Here is a 13,251-nt window from a genome sequence, read left to right as displayed (position 1 = left end):
ATGTCAAGATTGAACTAAAGGTGACGAACACTTGATTTTGGACCGGAATGTGATTTGGTCAAAAATTATCGAGGCTTGATCTTCTTCAATTTGGAACCGCGAGAAGTGTGAGATGGTCTTTTAACTTTAGGTGTGAAGAAATCGGCACATGTGTGGTATGTTTTGGTGACTCACCACGACTTTAACGAACAACACGAGAATGTTTATATGTTTGATGTTTGCTTTGAATAGGGAGATTTTTTTGGTTGATCAAAAGCTTGAGCTTGCTTTCTTTACGATAGTCTAGTATTTTCCAGGAAGGAATTGAGACTAAATCTGAAAATTCTAATTTCAATTTAACCCTTGTTCTTTCTTTCGTGAACCACTTGTTTGCCTCATTATAATATATAGGCATAATAAAGCAACATTATCGTCCCAGTTAAAACAAAAGCAGCAACTATAGCCTAGAGGAAGAGAATGATATTGATCATCGGATGGAATGGGATGGGAGCTCATGTCTTTAACTGCAATTTCCTCTGTTGACCAAAAACAAGAAAAATAACTATAATTTCCCGTTAACAGCGAGAAAAGAAAGAAAAGAAGAATCCCTTTTGACACAATTTCCTCTGCCTTTTTGAAGCGACATTAGCCAACAAGTTTGTTTAAGAAAGCAAACATCCTCTAGCTTGGTTCCGGAGGCACCACTTTCAAGCTTCGTACCCACTCGCAGAAACTAGGCTCGTCAAAACTAATAAAACTGCTTTTCAGCTTTGTCCGCTTTTCTGTTGTCAAAGTTCGTAGCTGTGGGAATCTTGCCTCCTGCAGTACATGCAACAGTTCAATACGTCATTCGCACCAAAGTAAAACCAATGTAAATAGGAAACCGTTTAGATTACAAAGACAATTAGCCACATTCGCCACTGTTTATCGTCTTCACTCTCACCTGCTCATAAGGAGGATCCTTGTGTGCAGGTATGAGCCGCGATACAAAATATCGAGCCTGAGAACTTCCTTCCTGTTTAACAACCAGACCATTAGGTTCAGCTTCATTTCTAGAGATTACAAAGAGCAAGAATATACAAAGAAATAAGAAAGAATATACAAAGAAATAACCTTGAACGACAGGATCCGAGGAGCTGGAAACCGCAGTTCAGTGAGCTCTTCAGCTAATGTTCTGCAAGCTGCTAAAGCAGCTGCACTTTTTCCTTCATCAGCAGCGAGTTCAGCACCCTGAATACACCATTCAAAAGGAAGCTGTTCAACTAAAAGATATGGAAACAATAATATATGAAAAAAATCTATGATATTTCTGAACAGAGAAAGACTTGAGCAACAAAGAGAAAACAAACTTTTGAGTTTAAGACCAAAGACTGCTCTAAGTAATACTCCGTTACCTGCTTGTGGATGTTATCATATGAATTTGTAGACTGCTCAAGAGCGCTCGGCACAACCAGCCTATACATCTATTTTAAATAGTTATTATTTCTTCCTTTTAATTTTAAGCAAGGATTACAAATTACTTTTGTGCGATAGGATTTGCTATGGAACTTCAAAATCTAACTCCCACCCAATAAAGAATTAATAGAAATGAGGAACATCCCTAAAATTCTTTGGTGTTGATGTTTATAATGATGTCGAAACTGTTACCACCACCCCCAATACTCACCCCCGTCAGTTTTGTTTCTGAGAGATCCTAATTCACTCAACTCACCCCCTTCGTATTCCTCCTATATTATCATTTCCATCCACCTTAATCTGCTAAGCCTAACTCTAAAACTAATGTAAAAAATGCTTGAAAGATCTGGACTTTCCCTAGATTTCTATAGGCATTAACCCATGCTTAAGCCCAGGCAAATGAATTTTAAGGTTGTCACAATAGTCACACCATTATCAACATGTGATAAATCACCATATTACTCTTCAAAGCATCCTTCTATAGAGTATCATCCACTTCATCAACTGATGAAATCTGCTAGAATCATCACAATAACCGCTTCACCACTATGGATAACCGTTACAAAATCATGGAATCTTACAATCATACACATCATCACCATTGATATTGAGGTTTTTAGTTTAAATCGCCCCTTCAAGTGATTTTATATGAGGGCAAACTTTTAATTAATTTTTTTAATAAAAGGGAGGTGGGGAAACAGGTTTGAAGGGTGACACTTCCTCCCTCTAATCTCCTCTAATCTTGGAAGATTCTGTTATTTCTCTCTATTACAGATCACCACAAGGGTAATCATCTTATCAGCTCTCCCAAAAAATCCTTGACCAAAAACAAGTGGTAGTTTCTAGACCAAACCCCCATCACTTTTAACCATTGCAATAACTCGGTGAAAGAGCAATGCAAAGAAAATATGATGGATATTATCATCATTACCCTTACATAAAGATTGACAATGTAGAGAACTAGAGATAAACATGCATAGGTTCTCTTCCCTAGAGCATATCACAAGTACTATCTTTTCCAGGGGGAAGAAACCAAGTAAAATTCTGTACCTTAAAAGGTATCCTAGCCTCCGTATCATCTTACACATCAAGATTTTCTAACGAGAGAAAATTCCAGAAATATGAATAGTGATACTACAACGGTCACTTCAAGTGACTCCATGCACTTACACATATAAAACTTCATATATCAGAGGCAGGAATAGTATTTCCGATTTCTTTTGGGGGCATTAATAGCAAGACTTTAATGCTTTTCAATTTAAGTCCAATCAATGTCAGAAATGACAAAGTTATGGCCCTTCTGGGCAGATAGATGGCATGCAACATTTAGAATAAATAAATAAAAATTGAAAACTGTATGAACCAAAGCACATACCAACCAAATGAAGACATCTGTACCATGGTCAAGAACAACTGCTGCATCTGACTGCATAGCAAGGTCATAAGCTGGTAGTTCCTCAAATGTTCCCCCTTCCCGATGCATTAAACAGCGAGGTGCTACCATTCGAAGTGAGAGATCAAAGGATGCATTCAGAAACAAGTTTCGTAACACAGACCTCTCATCTTCATGGCCAACAATGCTTCCCAACAGTGGGCCCCTTCTTAGCTGAAACAGGAGCTCTGGCAATAAAGAGATCTCCTTTGGAAACCGATAAAACTTTGACTTTGGTACTTGAGACCCAAATTTCAGAGCAATGTCTTTAATTCTTTCATCTATTGTTGCTCGCATATCAATTGCATCAGAATAGTTTTTAGCTCGCAAGAGAGTCCGTTTTGCAATAAGAACTGCTGCTACTTCATCTTGAACACTTGTAAGATATGCTGAAACACTATCAACTGTTGGCAATCTAACAGTAATTACTCTTGATATATCAGCTTGATACACATTTAAGTACTGAATTGTAAACTGGAAATACACATACTCAGTCCTAATGTCCCTCTTATTTTCCAAGGAGAGTGAGAAGCTCTGTGTCTCCTCAACACTAAGCATTTGTATATAAAGGGAAGTGTCGTTTTTGAAGGTTTCATGAGTGTCAACATGTGCCTCTTCACCAGGACCCACAACTTGAGTTATGAGAATGTCATCGGAACAGCGTATTGCCAAGAACCCACGGGAGCCTGCAGCCCTGGTAGATGCCCTTTGTAAGTTCACACCAAAGGCTTCCCCAAAGTCGTCATGGAGAACAAAAATGCCGCCAGAAGCTTTTGCAAGAGGCTGCAAAACAGGAACTCTTACAGGGCATTGCCCAGCACATAAAATGTCGACCACTGTATTTTGTCGGTGTGCCTCTTGACCCAGATGCTCCATCCATTTCAATGCAGTCTTTTCCATATGAGGATAATTTGGGTGACTGAAAGAATGAGGAACAGATCCAGGACCGTATGTATTAGGCCCACCAGCACAAACAATGATTCTGCTATTACCCCCAGACCTTTTAATTACCCCGCGAGACATTTCTCCTGATGGCCCTTGAACTATAGCAAGTGCAACCTCAACTGCCGTACCCAGGCACCGATCTCTAGAAGTTTCTGAAATTTTCAGTTTGTATGGCCTCAAGGATGAGAATATGGCATGTGCTACTGGTAATGATGCATGCATTGGAGACAAGTATAAACCACTTCCATATATCAAAGCCTTCAAGGCGTCCTGACTTGGTGATTTATCTCCTGGAAGCACATCAGCAGATGCAATTGATTCCTCTGAAAAATCATAAACTGATACTGTGCGACCATACAGTATTATTCCAATTCTCATTGTCGGGGGAAGTGAATCAACAAATGCATGCAAGGAGCTCTGTAAGTCCCACAGATGTGGTTCGTCTAAACACTCATCTATGACAAGAACTATAGGTGCAGACATTCTTGAGTCAGAAACGGGAACAAAACCGGGTCTATTGTTCCCAGTTTGAACATAATCAACCATAGGAGATGACAACTCTGGAAAATTACAAAGATCTTCCTTGCTGGCAGCTCTGTATTCGCCCTCGCTTCCATTCAGTTCTCGGCAAATTACACATTGCCACTGACCTGAGCCCAATAAGATGTTGCAATAAATATTGGCATAAGCTCCACAACTGTGGCAGCGATGAGGATCACGTTGTATTATCTGGGGACCTGGAGAAATTTCCCTTCCAGGTGAAACCAAGGCCCCAAAACCCAAACTGGGTACATTTGCTTGTTTCTTTTGTTTCAACACCTATATAATAACATGCATAGGCGAGAGGTTCAGTGAAAGTTTTAACCATCTAGGGAAAGATACATTCTTTCAAGCATAAATGATTGCATACTGAGCTCAAGGATATCTAGATATATGTATGTTTCCACAAAAAAAGAAATCTAACATGTCCTTACTTAAAGTGTGTGGTTAGAGAAATCTAGAGGCAGCTTATAAGTTCTAAAAAAGTTTAAAAATCAACCCAAAGTTTACATATATACTGACAAACAGATAGTAAAACCGTAATGGTTGAAAACCAAGAGAGCAAGATAGATACCTTATGCGCTGAGAATAGGACATATGGTGATTCTCCAACAGGCACAGCATCATCCTCTGTATCATTAGAAAGTTGGTGCTGTGAGCCATTCGAAAAATTGGGAGGCGAACATGTTGACAAAGATGTACCCGGGGAGAAAGCAACTGGCTGAGGAGTTGCAGGTGAAGCACGAAAAGGCACAGCAGCAGGCCGCACAGGGGAAGTAAAAACAGGAGGTCCAGGGGGTGTACTCAAGTGAGGAATAGGGCTGCCAGTTTTCAACCCATTAGCTGGTGATGGTACATTTGGGGTTTTGATCAAAGGAGGAGGAGTTTGATCGTGTTGAAACTTTGGTGGAGGGAATCTAGGAGTAATTAAAGGTGGTGGAGGAATAGAAATTTTCTCAGGGTCAGGAGATGGTATGTGTGGGCGTGAGGGAGTGATACTGACAGAGTATCCAATGGGAGGCTGCGGTGGATTTGACATCGAAAGTTTCCAAATCCCTCTATAGAAAACAAAAGAAGCTCAAGAATCCGGGATTGAGAATTAAAATTTATTATGGCACAGTAGAAATAAATTATGTTGAAACCCAGTTGTAGAAAGCAAGGGCTTCGAATTGGAAGGCAAATTGAACGAGTTATTCATATAAATTGAACTGAGGGATGATAAGAAACAGTGTGATAAGTAGGTTCACACATGGATCGTACTGAAACCCAAAAGATTTCGAAGAAAGAATGAGCTAATAGGAGGCCTTTGATGAACAAAAACCTCCCAAAACCCCAGAGTCCAAAATTAAGAGAAAAAAATTGAATCGAACCGAATGGAATGGAATCAAGGGCAGAACCCTACTGGGTCGCCAACATTTCACAATTGAAGCTTCTTCTTCCCGCTGCTTCCAAATTCGCTCTTGTACTTGCGTACACAACTCAATCTAAAAAAGACACGGAAAACATGAAATTCACAATTTTGAATTAATTCAATTGTGCTATGAACGGAAATGCAATCAAGCAAAGGATCTAGGGTTTCTATTACATTAAGAATCGGAATTCAGCTGGAATCAAATTGATAAGAAATTAAAAAGAAAATTGGAAATTTTGCGTACCTGAGGCTGAGAGGGAATTGGCGAAGACTCGATTTAGGAGGATTTCATGTGACATAGAATCTGAGGGCATATTTCTTTCTTTTTTATTTCGAAACGCAGAAAAATCAAAGACCCTCTCTTGACTTGAAGGAGCTTTCTCGGTTTTTCTTCTCTTCTGTCGTTCTTTGCCTTTTTGCCCCGTGTGTTTTATTTTTTTATTTTTTCTTACTTGTTCTTTTTATAATTTATATTTACGTTTTATTACGTTAGGAGCTTTTGGGCAGGGAAATGGAAAACTGTGAAATTTCACACTTTGGACAAATGTGCGGTAAAGATTTTCACCATACGCTTTTTGTCACTGCCTATCACGGTTGGCACTGTTTCTTGTTTTGATTGGAAACGATCCATAGAAATATAAGAAAACTAAGAAAAAAAATTTGAAAATTTTAAGTTTTAACGATAAGGACAAAATAAAAGGTAAAATAAATAGTATCAGGATTGATATTTTAATGTAAAAATATGGTTTATCGTTAAAATGAACAATATCGAAAACTTTTCGTTAAAATTCTCAATAAATATTGCCAAAAGTGTTATTTTAAGTAGACACAGTACATATTATGAACTCAATCTAGCATGAGCTAATTGTTTATTCAATAGGCAGTATATTTTTAAGAATATGTGACCAACATTTGTTGGATGTGACATGATTAAAATTAAAACTTGGTTGTAGAAGAGAATTTTTTCAGCATGATTCTGTATTTGCCAAAATCACCATTTGGTTGGTCAAAGAAGGTCGACAAGAAAACCTAGTTCCATAACACAGAGAGAGGCCTTAGCACCCCTTCTTCGGTAACTCCAAAGGAAAATAAAAGAATAAGAAGGTATCAGCTCATACACCTCCTCCTCCTGGTTGGGCTCGAGAGATCTTGGTCTATTACTTATTAATGATTCATTTCTAGGCATTAACATATAGTCAAATTTATTTTCGGAAGGAATCACATTCAATTTGTTTCTTCATCAAATCACTTAGATTTTTCCGGTATAAAGGAATCAAGGTCATACAGTAAATCAAAAATTTTGAGTCTAAAAGAGCTAAATTCAATAATTGAGTGTAATATACACATCAATTGAGTTTGATTACCAAAAAATATGATGCTCATGTACTATTAAACTCGTACCCACTATTGCAACAATGTCATAAAAATCAGCACACATACGGTCTGAATGCGTGAAAGGGATTTTTTTTTTTTTAAGATAAAGAATATAAAGTATTAGGCGAGTCTAGCTACATAGGCTTGTTATCGGTCTACCATAGTAGGCTTACTCTTTAAACCCGCATAAGATGATCAGAAAGAATCAAGACCTTGAATTTAGCTATGAATTACAAAGCGGGTTTCTTCATTCTCACTCGGAGTGATTAGAAAGGACAAACTCCTTGATAGCCATGTTCCCATCTCCGCAATTTTATTAAAAATAAAAATGGATAAAAATAAATACATGCGGGGGTGAAGCCATAAGCTGCAAAGAAAAAAAGAAGAAGACATCAACGAAAAATTATAACTGAAGAAAATTCCTTGAATCAAAGTCCCAAACTGAGCCAATCAAAGTGTTATAAACCACCTAGATGATATACTTTATCATTAGCTAAGTAATGCGCCACTTGAAAGTCGGGATACACATTAGTTAGGCAAGCCAGCAATGTTTGAAAACATGGCAGCACAAACAACCAACGATTGAGAATTGTGCCAAACTAGATTAGCTAAGCAATCGACCACAACATTTGTCTCTCAAAAGATGTGAGAGCAATAAAAAGTCATCTCACGAATAAGGGCCAAAAAAGTAAACCTTGCGTGCGAAGAATCCAAGGAAGATCAAAATCATTTGAACAAAGAACGAAAATAACATTAGAAGAGTAACTTTCCAATCAAAGACAACGCCAACCCCTCTAATAAGCAAATTCTTCACAAAAAATAATTCAATAAAGTTATGCAAAAAAAGAATTATGATGGCTAATACCTTGACGATAACCATCAAGAAACCGACCACAACAATCCCTGAAAAATGTTTCCACAAGCAACAGGACTAGGATTTCCTGTAGACAACTTGTCTGTATTAAATTTAATCCAAAGATACTATGGAGAAACCATAACACGGAAAAAATAATAGAGGTCGTACGAGGAATATGCTGAATTCCTAAAGAAGAAATGATACGAATATCTAAATCTTTAGAGTATCCCAAAATAAACTTTACACCATGAAACAACCCATAATAGATAGATATGCAAAGACAATGGAAAAAGGTTGATTGACGTTAAAATTAAACTTGTTTCTAACTATTCAAATAGCCAAAATAGTTAAGGACCCGCAAAGACTCATAGATTGTGCAACTGGCAGAAAAGGACTCACTTGAAAAATCATCCCCAAAAAACAGTCAAAGAATCTAAAAAGGCGATGATGTACCAAATTTACAAGCTAACCACTTCCAAAGTTGCTTAGAAAACTGGCACCCGAAAAAAGATAAGTAGTAGATTCTTAAGAAACATGACTTAGACAACAAGGTGCAACCTCGCGAGAAGTTTATATGAAAAAGACGCCAAGCAAAAATAGATAGTTGAGGCGAAATGACTCAAAATAACTTTTGCTCAAGCACAATTACTATGTCTCATTCGAATTAGATCATAACTAGAAGATAGGGAAAATTTATTAGAAGAATATGACTCCTAAATCAATTGTCATCAGGTCAAAGGTAAAGGATGATGCAAAATTTCTATGCTACATATGGGAATAAATCTATAAAATAATTCGACAATGACTAACTCTAAGCTTGAATAAAATTTGAAACCCAAGAAAGAACTGTACCCAAGAGAAAATCAAGATGTCTCAAGACATGAGTTCAATGATGGGAATAGGTCAGCCCAAGATAAAAAGTACTCTTATTTGCATTAACAACTTGCCCAAAGCACAACCATACTTATTCAAGAAATCCTGAAGAGAACTAACAGATGGAGCATTCCCACGATAGAAAGTAAAAAAACCATTAGTAAATAAGTTATAACACATGATCAGTTGGAGGACAACAATCCCGCGGGGCAGAAATAAGAGTTATTCATCTAGTAGAGCAAAGCAAAGTTAAACCATGCTCAGAGCCTCATATGCAAGACAAAAGAAAAGTGGAGGAATAGGGTCTACCTGGGATGTTGGTGAATTATAAAAAAAAATTTCACTTCACTAATCAGCACCGCGCAGGAAAAATATTTTTTTGGTAAGAAAATAAAATAATATGCTAAATACATTTATATTTTCAAGTTTGGAGCGATTTTTAAAGGAGATCATGAGGTTCTAATTTTATCACATTGTATCATGAAGTTTTAAAATTGAATTGAGTTAGATATTTTATCTCTTAGAACATCTAATCCTCTATTAAATTGATGGGTTTTTTTTTTCTTTTTTTAATTAATGTGGTGCAATGTAGCTTACACTTTATCTTATACAAGAACATCACGTATATTATCAATTTAATGAAGATTAACAATTAATCCGCCAAAAATATAAATGGATACAAATTCAAAACTTTATGGTGTAAAAATAAAACTTTCATGTTTCGTTTTGAAAATCATCCAAATCTCAAGGTGTGAAATGTAATAATATATACAATAAAATTGTTGGTTGTTTGTTAAATTATAGGCGCGTAGCCCGTGGAAGCAACAGACCCGAAGGACGAGTGTGAGAGCAAAAGCCAATAGGTAGAAGGAAGGATTGTGACTGTTAGTATTCGGAGTCGGAGAGATGGCCGAGGACGATTTCACACGCCCACCCCGGCTTATGAGCTTCGTCTCCGAGGAACAGGTGTTGTTATCTCTCTGAAAACCCTAAAAGCCCTAATTATCCTTTCAATCAACCATCCTAATGCAATTTTGGTGCATTAACGCTGCGTTTTGATGATGTATTGCAGTTGGATGAAGCCAAGAGAGCAAGGGGCGAACGAGTTGAGGATGGCACTGCCCAGAGAGACAGACCCCTTTTCGAGGTACGTTTCCCTTCTTATTCTTCTCCTTCTTCCATTCTCTCAGTTTCATTCGAATTTTATCAATTGTTTGTGTTTACATTCAATTAATTGCAGATTTTGAAAGAAAACAAAGACAAGAAGGATGCAGAGTTCAATGAACGTTTCAAGCACAGTGAGTGCTCCTCAAACCTCAAACTTTCGTTTCTTTCAATCACTGTATGGAGATTTAAACCTTTCATTTGATCAACATTGCATTTTGTTTGATGAAAATAAAATCAGTCAAAGAATGTTGGTGCTGCTATGCGCTCGGTGCTCGTGCTCTCTCTCACTCACTCACTCACTCATTTTCTCTTTGCAGGACCGCCCAAAGCTTTGGACGATGACGAGACTGAGTTCCTTGAAAATTTAGAGACTGTAAGACAAGACTCTATGTTTTATTATTCATTCATGTTATCAGTGTTACTCGCACTTCATTTGAAGCATTTACTTGTTGCATATCAAGTATCTGTGGATTTTCAATTTCTAATAGGGCTTTTTTTAGGTTTGTAGAGTAGCTGAGTAGGATTTTATTCACTGCAGTCTTAAATTTATTCTTCTTAATTTCAAGACATTCGTCACTGCTGCTGGATGAAGTAGTTAAACAATCAACACAGCTGAGATACTAATATTATCACATGTGTTATTTTCTTGACATTCCTTTTCAGTCAAGGAAGGAATATGAGCAAAAAATTGCAGATGAGGAAGCTCAACAGCTTCTGAGTTTCCAGGTATGTTTTCAATGACATTGGAATAGTAATCCTACGTTTTACAGTCGAGGCGTCGTATTTGAGGTTTACTTCTTTCTCTTCTTTTTTGGGTGAACACCCAGGGCCTCAAGGCCCAAAACAAATAAAGACTTACATCAGAAAGGCGCTATGTTGACTTCATTTCACAAAAAAGAAAAGTTTGAGAGTTTAGACTTCATTTCACAAAAAAGAAAAGTTTGAGAGTATACTTTATCTTGATTTCCTGTATGCTAGAATTTGGCAGTTTCAAAGCTTCACATATTGTCTTTAACCTTTGTATTGAATTTAGTAATAGACATACATCTATAATTTCTCGCAGTTGACCTCTTAATGCTTGAAATTCTAATGTTTGAGGTCATTTCATGGATGCATTTGATCATGAAAAGGAATCCATTTGATTTTTAGCTTTAAGTGCTTTTAAGATATACTACATTTTTCTATCTAGATATTTGGGAATGTTTAGCCAAATGAAACTCTAGGTTAGACCTCTCTTTATACTTACCTCTATGTTATGAGCACAGGTGCTCTGTTTTTAGGATAGGGTGAGTATCTGATAGGATATGACTCTTTTATGGTGAGATATGTATCCAATATGAAAGTTGAAGTACCAGTTTGAATTCTTCTTTATGTTGAATTTCGGTTTGGATATGACTGGGATATGCGACGGGTACACTGAAAGATATAACAGGCGATTTTAGAGTTTCTTAAATAGGTATGCTTTAAATTTAAAAACGTTCAAAGCTCAATTTTGAATGATGCTTTAGTACCCACCTGCTCTCCTGGTTTGACAAAAAGAGTAAAGGGTCATGTGGTTTGTTAGTTCTACTGAATAGAAGTAAAATCAATTGAATATAGGTTCCCTATTTTTTTCTCTTTTTGTATATATCTTATCCGTTATTGATGGGTACGATAAAGTAAATTTGTCCAATCCTTTTTTCGATGGGTATGAAAAATTATGATAAAGATTAGTAGAAATAGGCCAAACATGATTTCCTGGCCATTTCATTAGTCTTGTGTGACAAATTTTTTACACCAGTTGTTCATATCAGGCTGCGGTGGCGGCGAAGTCTAGCATTGTGCAAGAGCTTAAGGAAGCACCTTCGGTTCCTATAGGCCAGGTTGGTACATAAATATGAGGAATATGACAGTGCCAGAGGAGAGATGGCCTCCTCCAGTAGTTGGAAATGTTAGTTACGTTTCTGAATAAAATCATTTGGTTGCAGGAACAGAAATCAGCTGAGAAGAAGAATCCACCTCCTCGTCGATTAGGTATGATTATTAAGGTGCAGCCACAAGCAAAGAAAGCCAAAATTGATCGGGGAGGTAGTGAAGAACCTAGAAACACAATGAAAAGCCCACATGTAGATACAGAAAAAACTTTAGAGGTAATTAAGACGCTTAATGGTGGTATTGATAAGTCCAGTGTTGCTGCCAAGACAGGTCTTGTTTCCTATAGTGATGACAGTGAAGAAGACTGATAGTATTGTTCTATATGTCTTTAAGGAGCAGTTAATGTTGATTAAACTTTTTTTTTCCTTTTAATCTCTTTTGATCTCTAATAGACTCAGTAAGGCAAAGCAGGATTTAGGATAATCTGTTTCATAATAAATTTATTAATGTATTGCCGCGTTGGAGAAAAAGAAGATATAAAAGTTTGAAGTAGGACATGATCCCTCCCTGACATGGTCTATAAAAATCGTCTAAACACGATCTTTTATTCACAAGCTGCATTTGCACATCTGTCTCTATGCCGGCCTGTTTCAAATAACCGGTGTTTGTGAATCACTCTCATGTGTATCATGAAGGTCGAATCTGAAGTTAATTGGAGGAAGGAGGGCCTAGGTTTTATCATTGGAAATGAGTGGTTTCTTGAATGAATATGATTTGGCTTTCGTGTGGGGAACTGGACTCTGGAATTTTAAGGGTTTACCTTCTCTCTACAGAGGGGCGCTCTTGTTTAGACAAATTAAGTGTTTGAGTCAGACTCCCTTGCCTTCGCATTTGCGGAAGAAGTCTTGTTGCTAAGCTGGTTTAGATAGTGAGCATTGCTTTTTTAGATAGATTGTGTCTGATCCTTTGTTTGATGCAAGACTCGTTATAGAAACATTGCATCGTTGCTTGAATCCTTACTCAGTTTTTTCACAAAGAGATTAACTCAAGTGAATTAATAACATCATATGACATTGCATCGTTAATTGAAAACTACTCAATTGCATGGGTCTGATACTAACTTACAAAAAATGGGTTGCATTCCTTTCTTGTTTTAGAACAAACAAAATCTTACACAACAACTCTCATTGAGAACCGTATGTTGCCTATTATCATGCAATAATATAAGCACCACGATCTTAAGAAAATTACAAAACCAAATGCAAAAAATAAGGCCACTATTTGGTAGGCATCGACAACAAAGTTTCTTGGGTTGAATTCGTCCAACTACTTTGAAATTCCTCTCAAAATATATTGTGAGAATTT

At 37.0% G+C, this 13,251-nt stretch overlaps 2 protein-coding genes across 2 annotated transcripts; one reads left to right on the top strand and one right to left on the bottom strand.

Moving 5' to 3' along the window:
- Positions 1 to 303: 303 nt before the first annotated feature.
- On the bottom strand, positions 304 to 6,196 carry LOC126610755 (protein transport protein SEC23-2-like). Its single transcript, XM_050278879.1, has 6 exons — positions 6,007 to 6,196; positions 4,926 to 5,835; positions 2,810 to 4,630; positions 1,093 to 1,209; positions 923 to 994; positions 304 to 798 (listed from the first exon to the last, which is right to left on the bottom strand). Exons 2-6 carry the CDS (start codon positions 5,388 to 5,390, stop codon positions 661 to 663), a joined length of 2,613 nt encoding a protein of 870 aa, XP_050134836.1. The 5' UTR covers positions 5,391 to 5,835; positions 6,007 to 6,196; the 3' UTR covers positions 304 to 660.
- A 3,467-nt stretch (positions 6,197 to 9,663) lies between these two features.
- LOC126610764 (uncharacterized) lies at positions 9,664 to 12,316 on the top strand. The gene is made up of 7 exons (XM_050278893.1): positions 9,664 to 9,831; positions 9,938 to 10,012; positions 10,106 to 10,163; positions 10,350 to 10,405; positions 10,696 to 10,758; positions 11,826 to 11,894; positions 12,000 to 12,316. The coding sequence occupies exons 1-7, from the start codon at positions 9,772 to 9,774 to the stop codon at positions 12,252 to 12,254; spliced, it is 636 nt and encodes a 211-aa protein (XP_050134850.1). The 5' UTR covers positions 9,664 to 9,771; the 3' UTR covers positions 12,255 to 12,316.
- The last annotated feature ends 935 nt before the right edge of the window (positions 12,317 to 13,251 follow it).

Source organism: Malus sylvestris, chromosome 17, assembly GCF_916048215.2.
Source record: "Malus sylvestris chromosome 17, drMalSylv7.2, whole genome shotgun sequence".
Taxonomy (NCBI): Eukaryota; Viridiplantae; Streptophyta; class Magnoliopsida; order Rosales; family Rosaceae; genus Malus; species Malus sylvestris.
Note: the sequence above shows the minus strand (reverse complement) of the source record. Positions and strands in the feature narration are given on the sequence as shown.

Excerpts from the sequence above, each read along its gene's own strand:
- LOC126610755 (XM_050278879.1), bottom strand. The coding sequence starts at position 5,390 with ATGTCAAATCCACCGCAGCCTCCCATTGGATACTCTGTCAGTATCACT. Across the intron at positions 4,631-4,925 it reads TCCTATTCTCAGCGCATAAG|GTGTTGAAACAAAAGAAACA; the intron begins GTATCTATCTTG and ends GTTATTATATAG. Across the intron at positions 995-1,092 it reads CTCGGATCCTGTCGTTCAAG|GAAGGAAGTTCTCAGGCTCG; the intron begins GTTATTTCTTTG and ends GTTGTTAAACAG.
- LOC126610764 (XM_050278893.1), top strand. The coding sequence starts at position 9,772 with ATGGCCGAGGACGATTTCACACGCCCACCCCGGCTTATGAGCTTCGTC. Across the intron at positions 10,013-10,105 it reads GAGACAGACCCCTTTTCGAG|ATTTTGAAAGAAAACAAAGA; the intron begins GTACGTTTCCCT and ends AATTAATTGCAG. Across the intron at positions 10,759-11,825 it reads AACAGCTTCTGAGTTTCCAG|GCTGCGGTGGCGGCGAAGTC; the intron begins GTATGTTTTCAA and ends TGTTCATATCAG.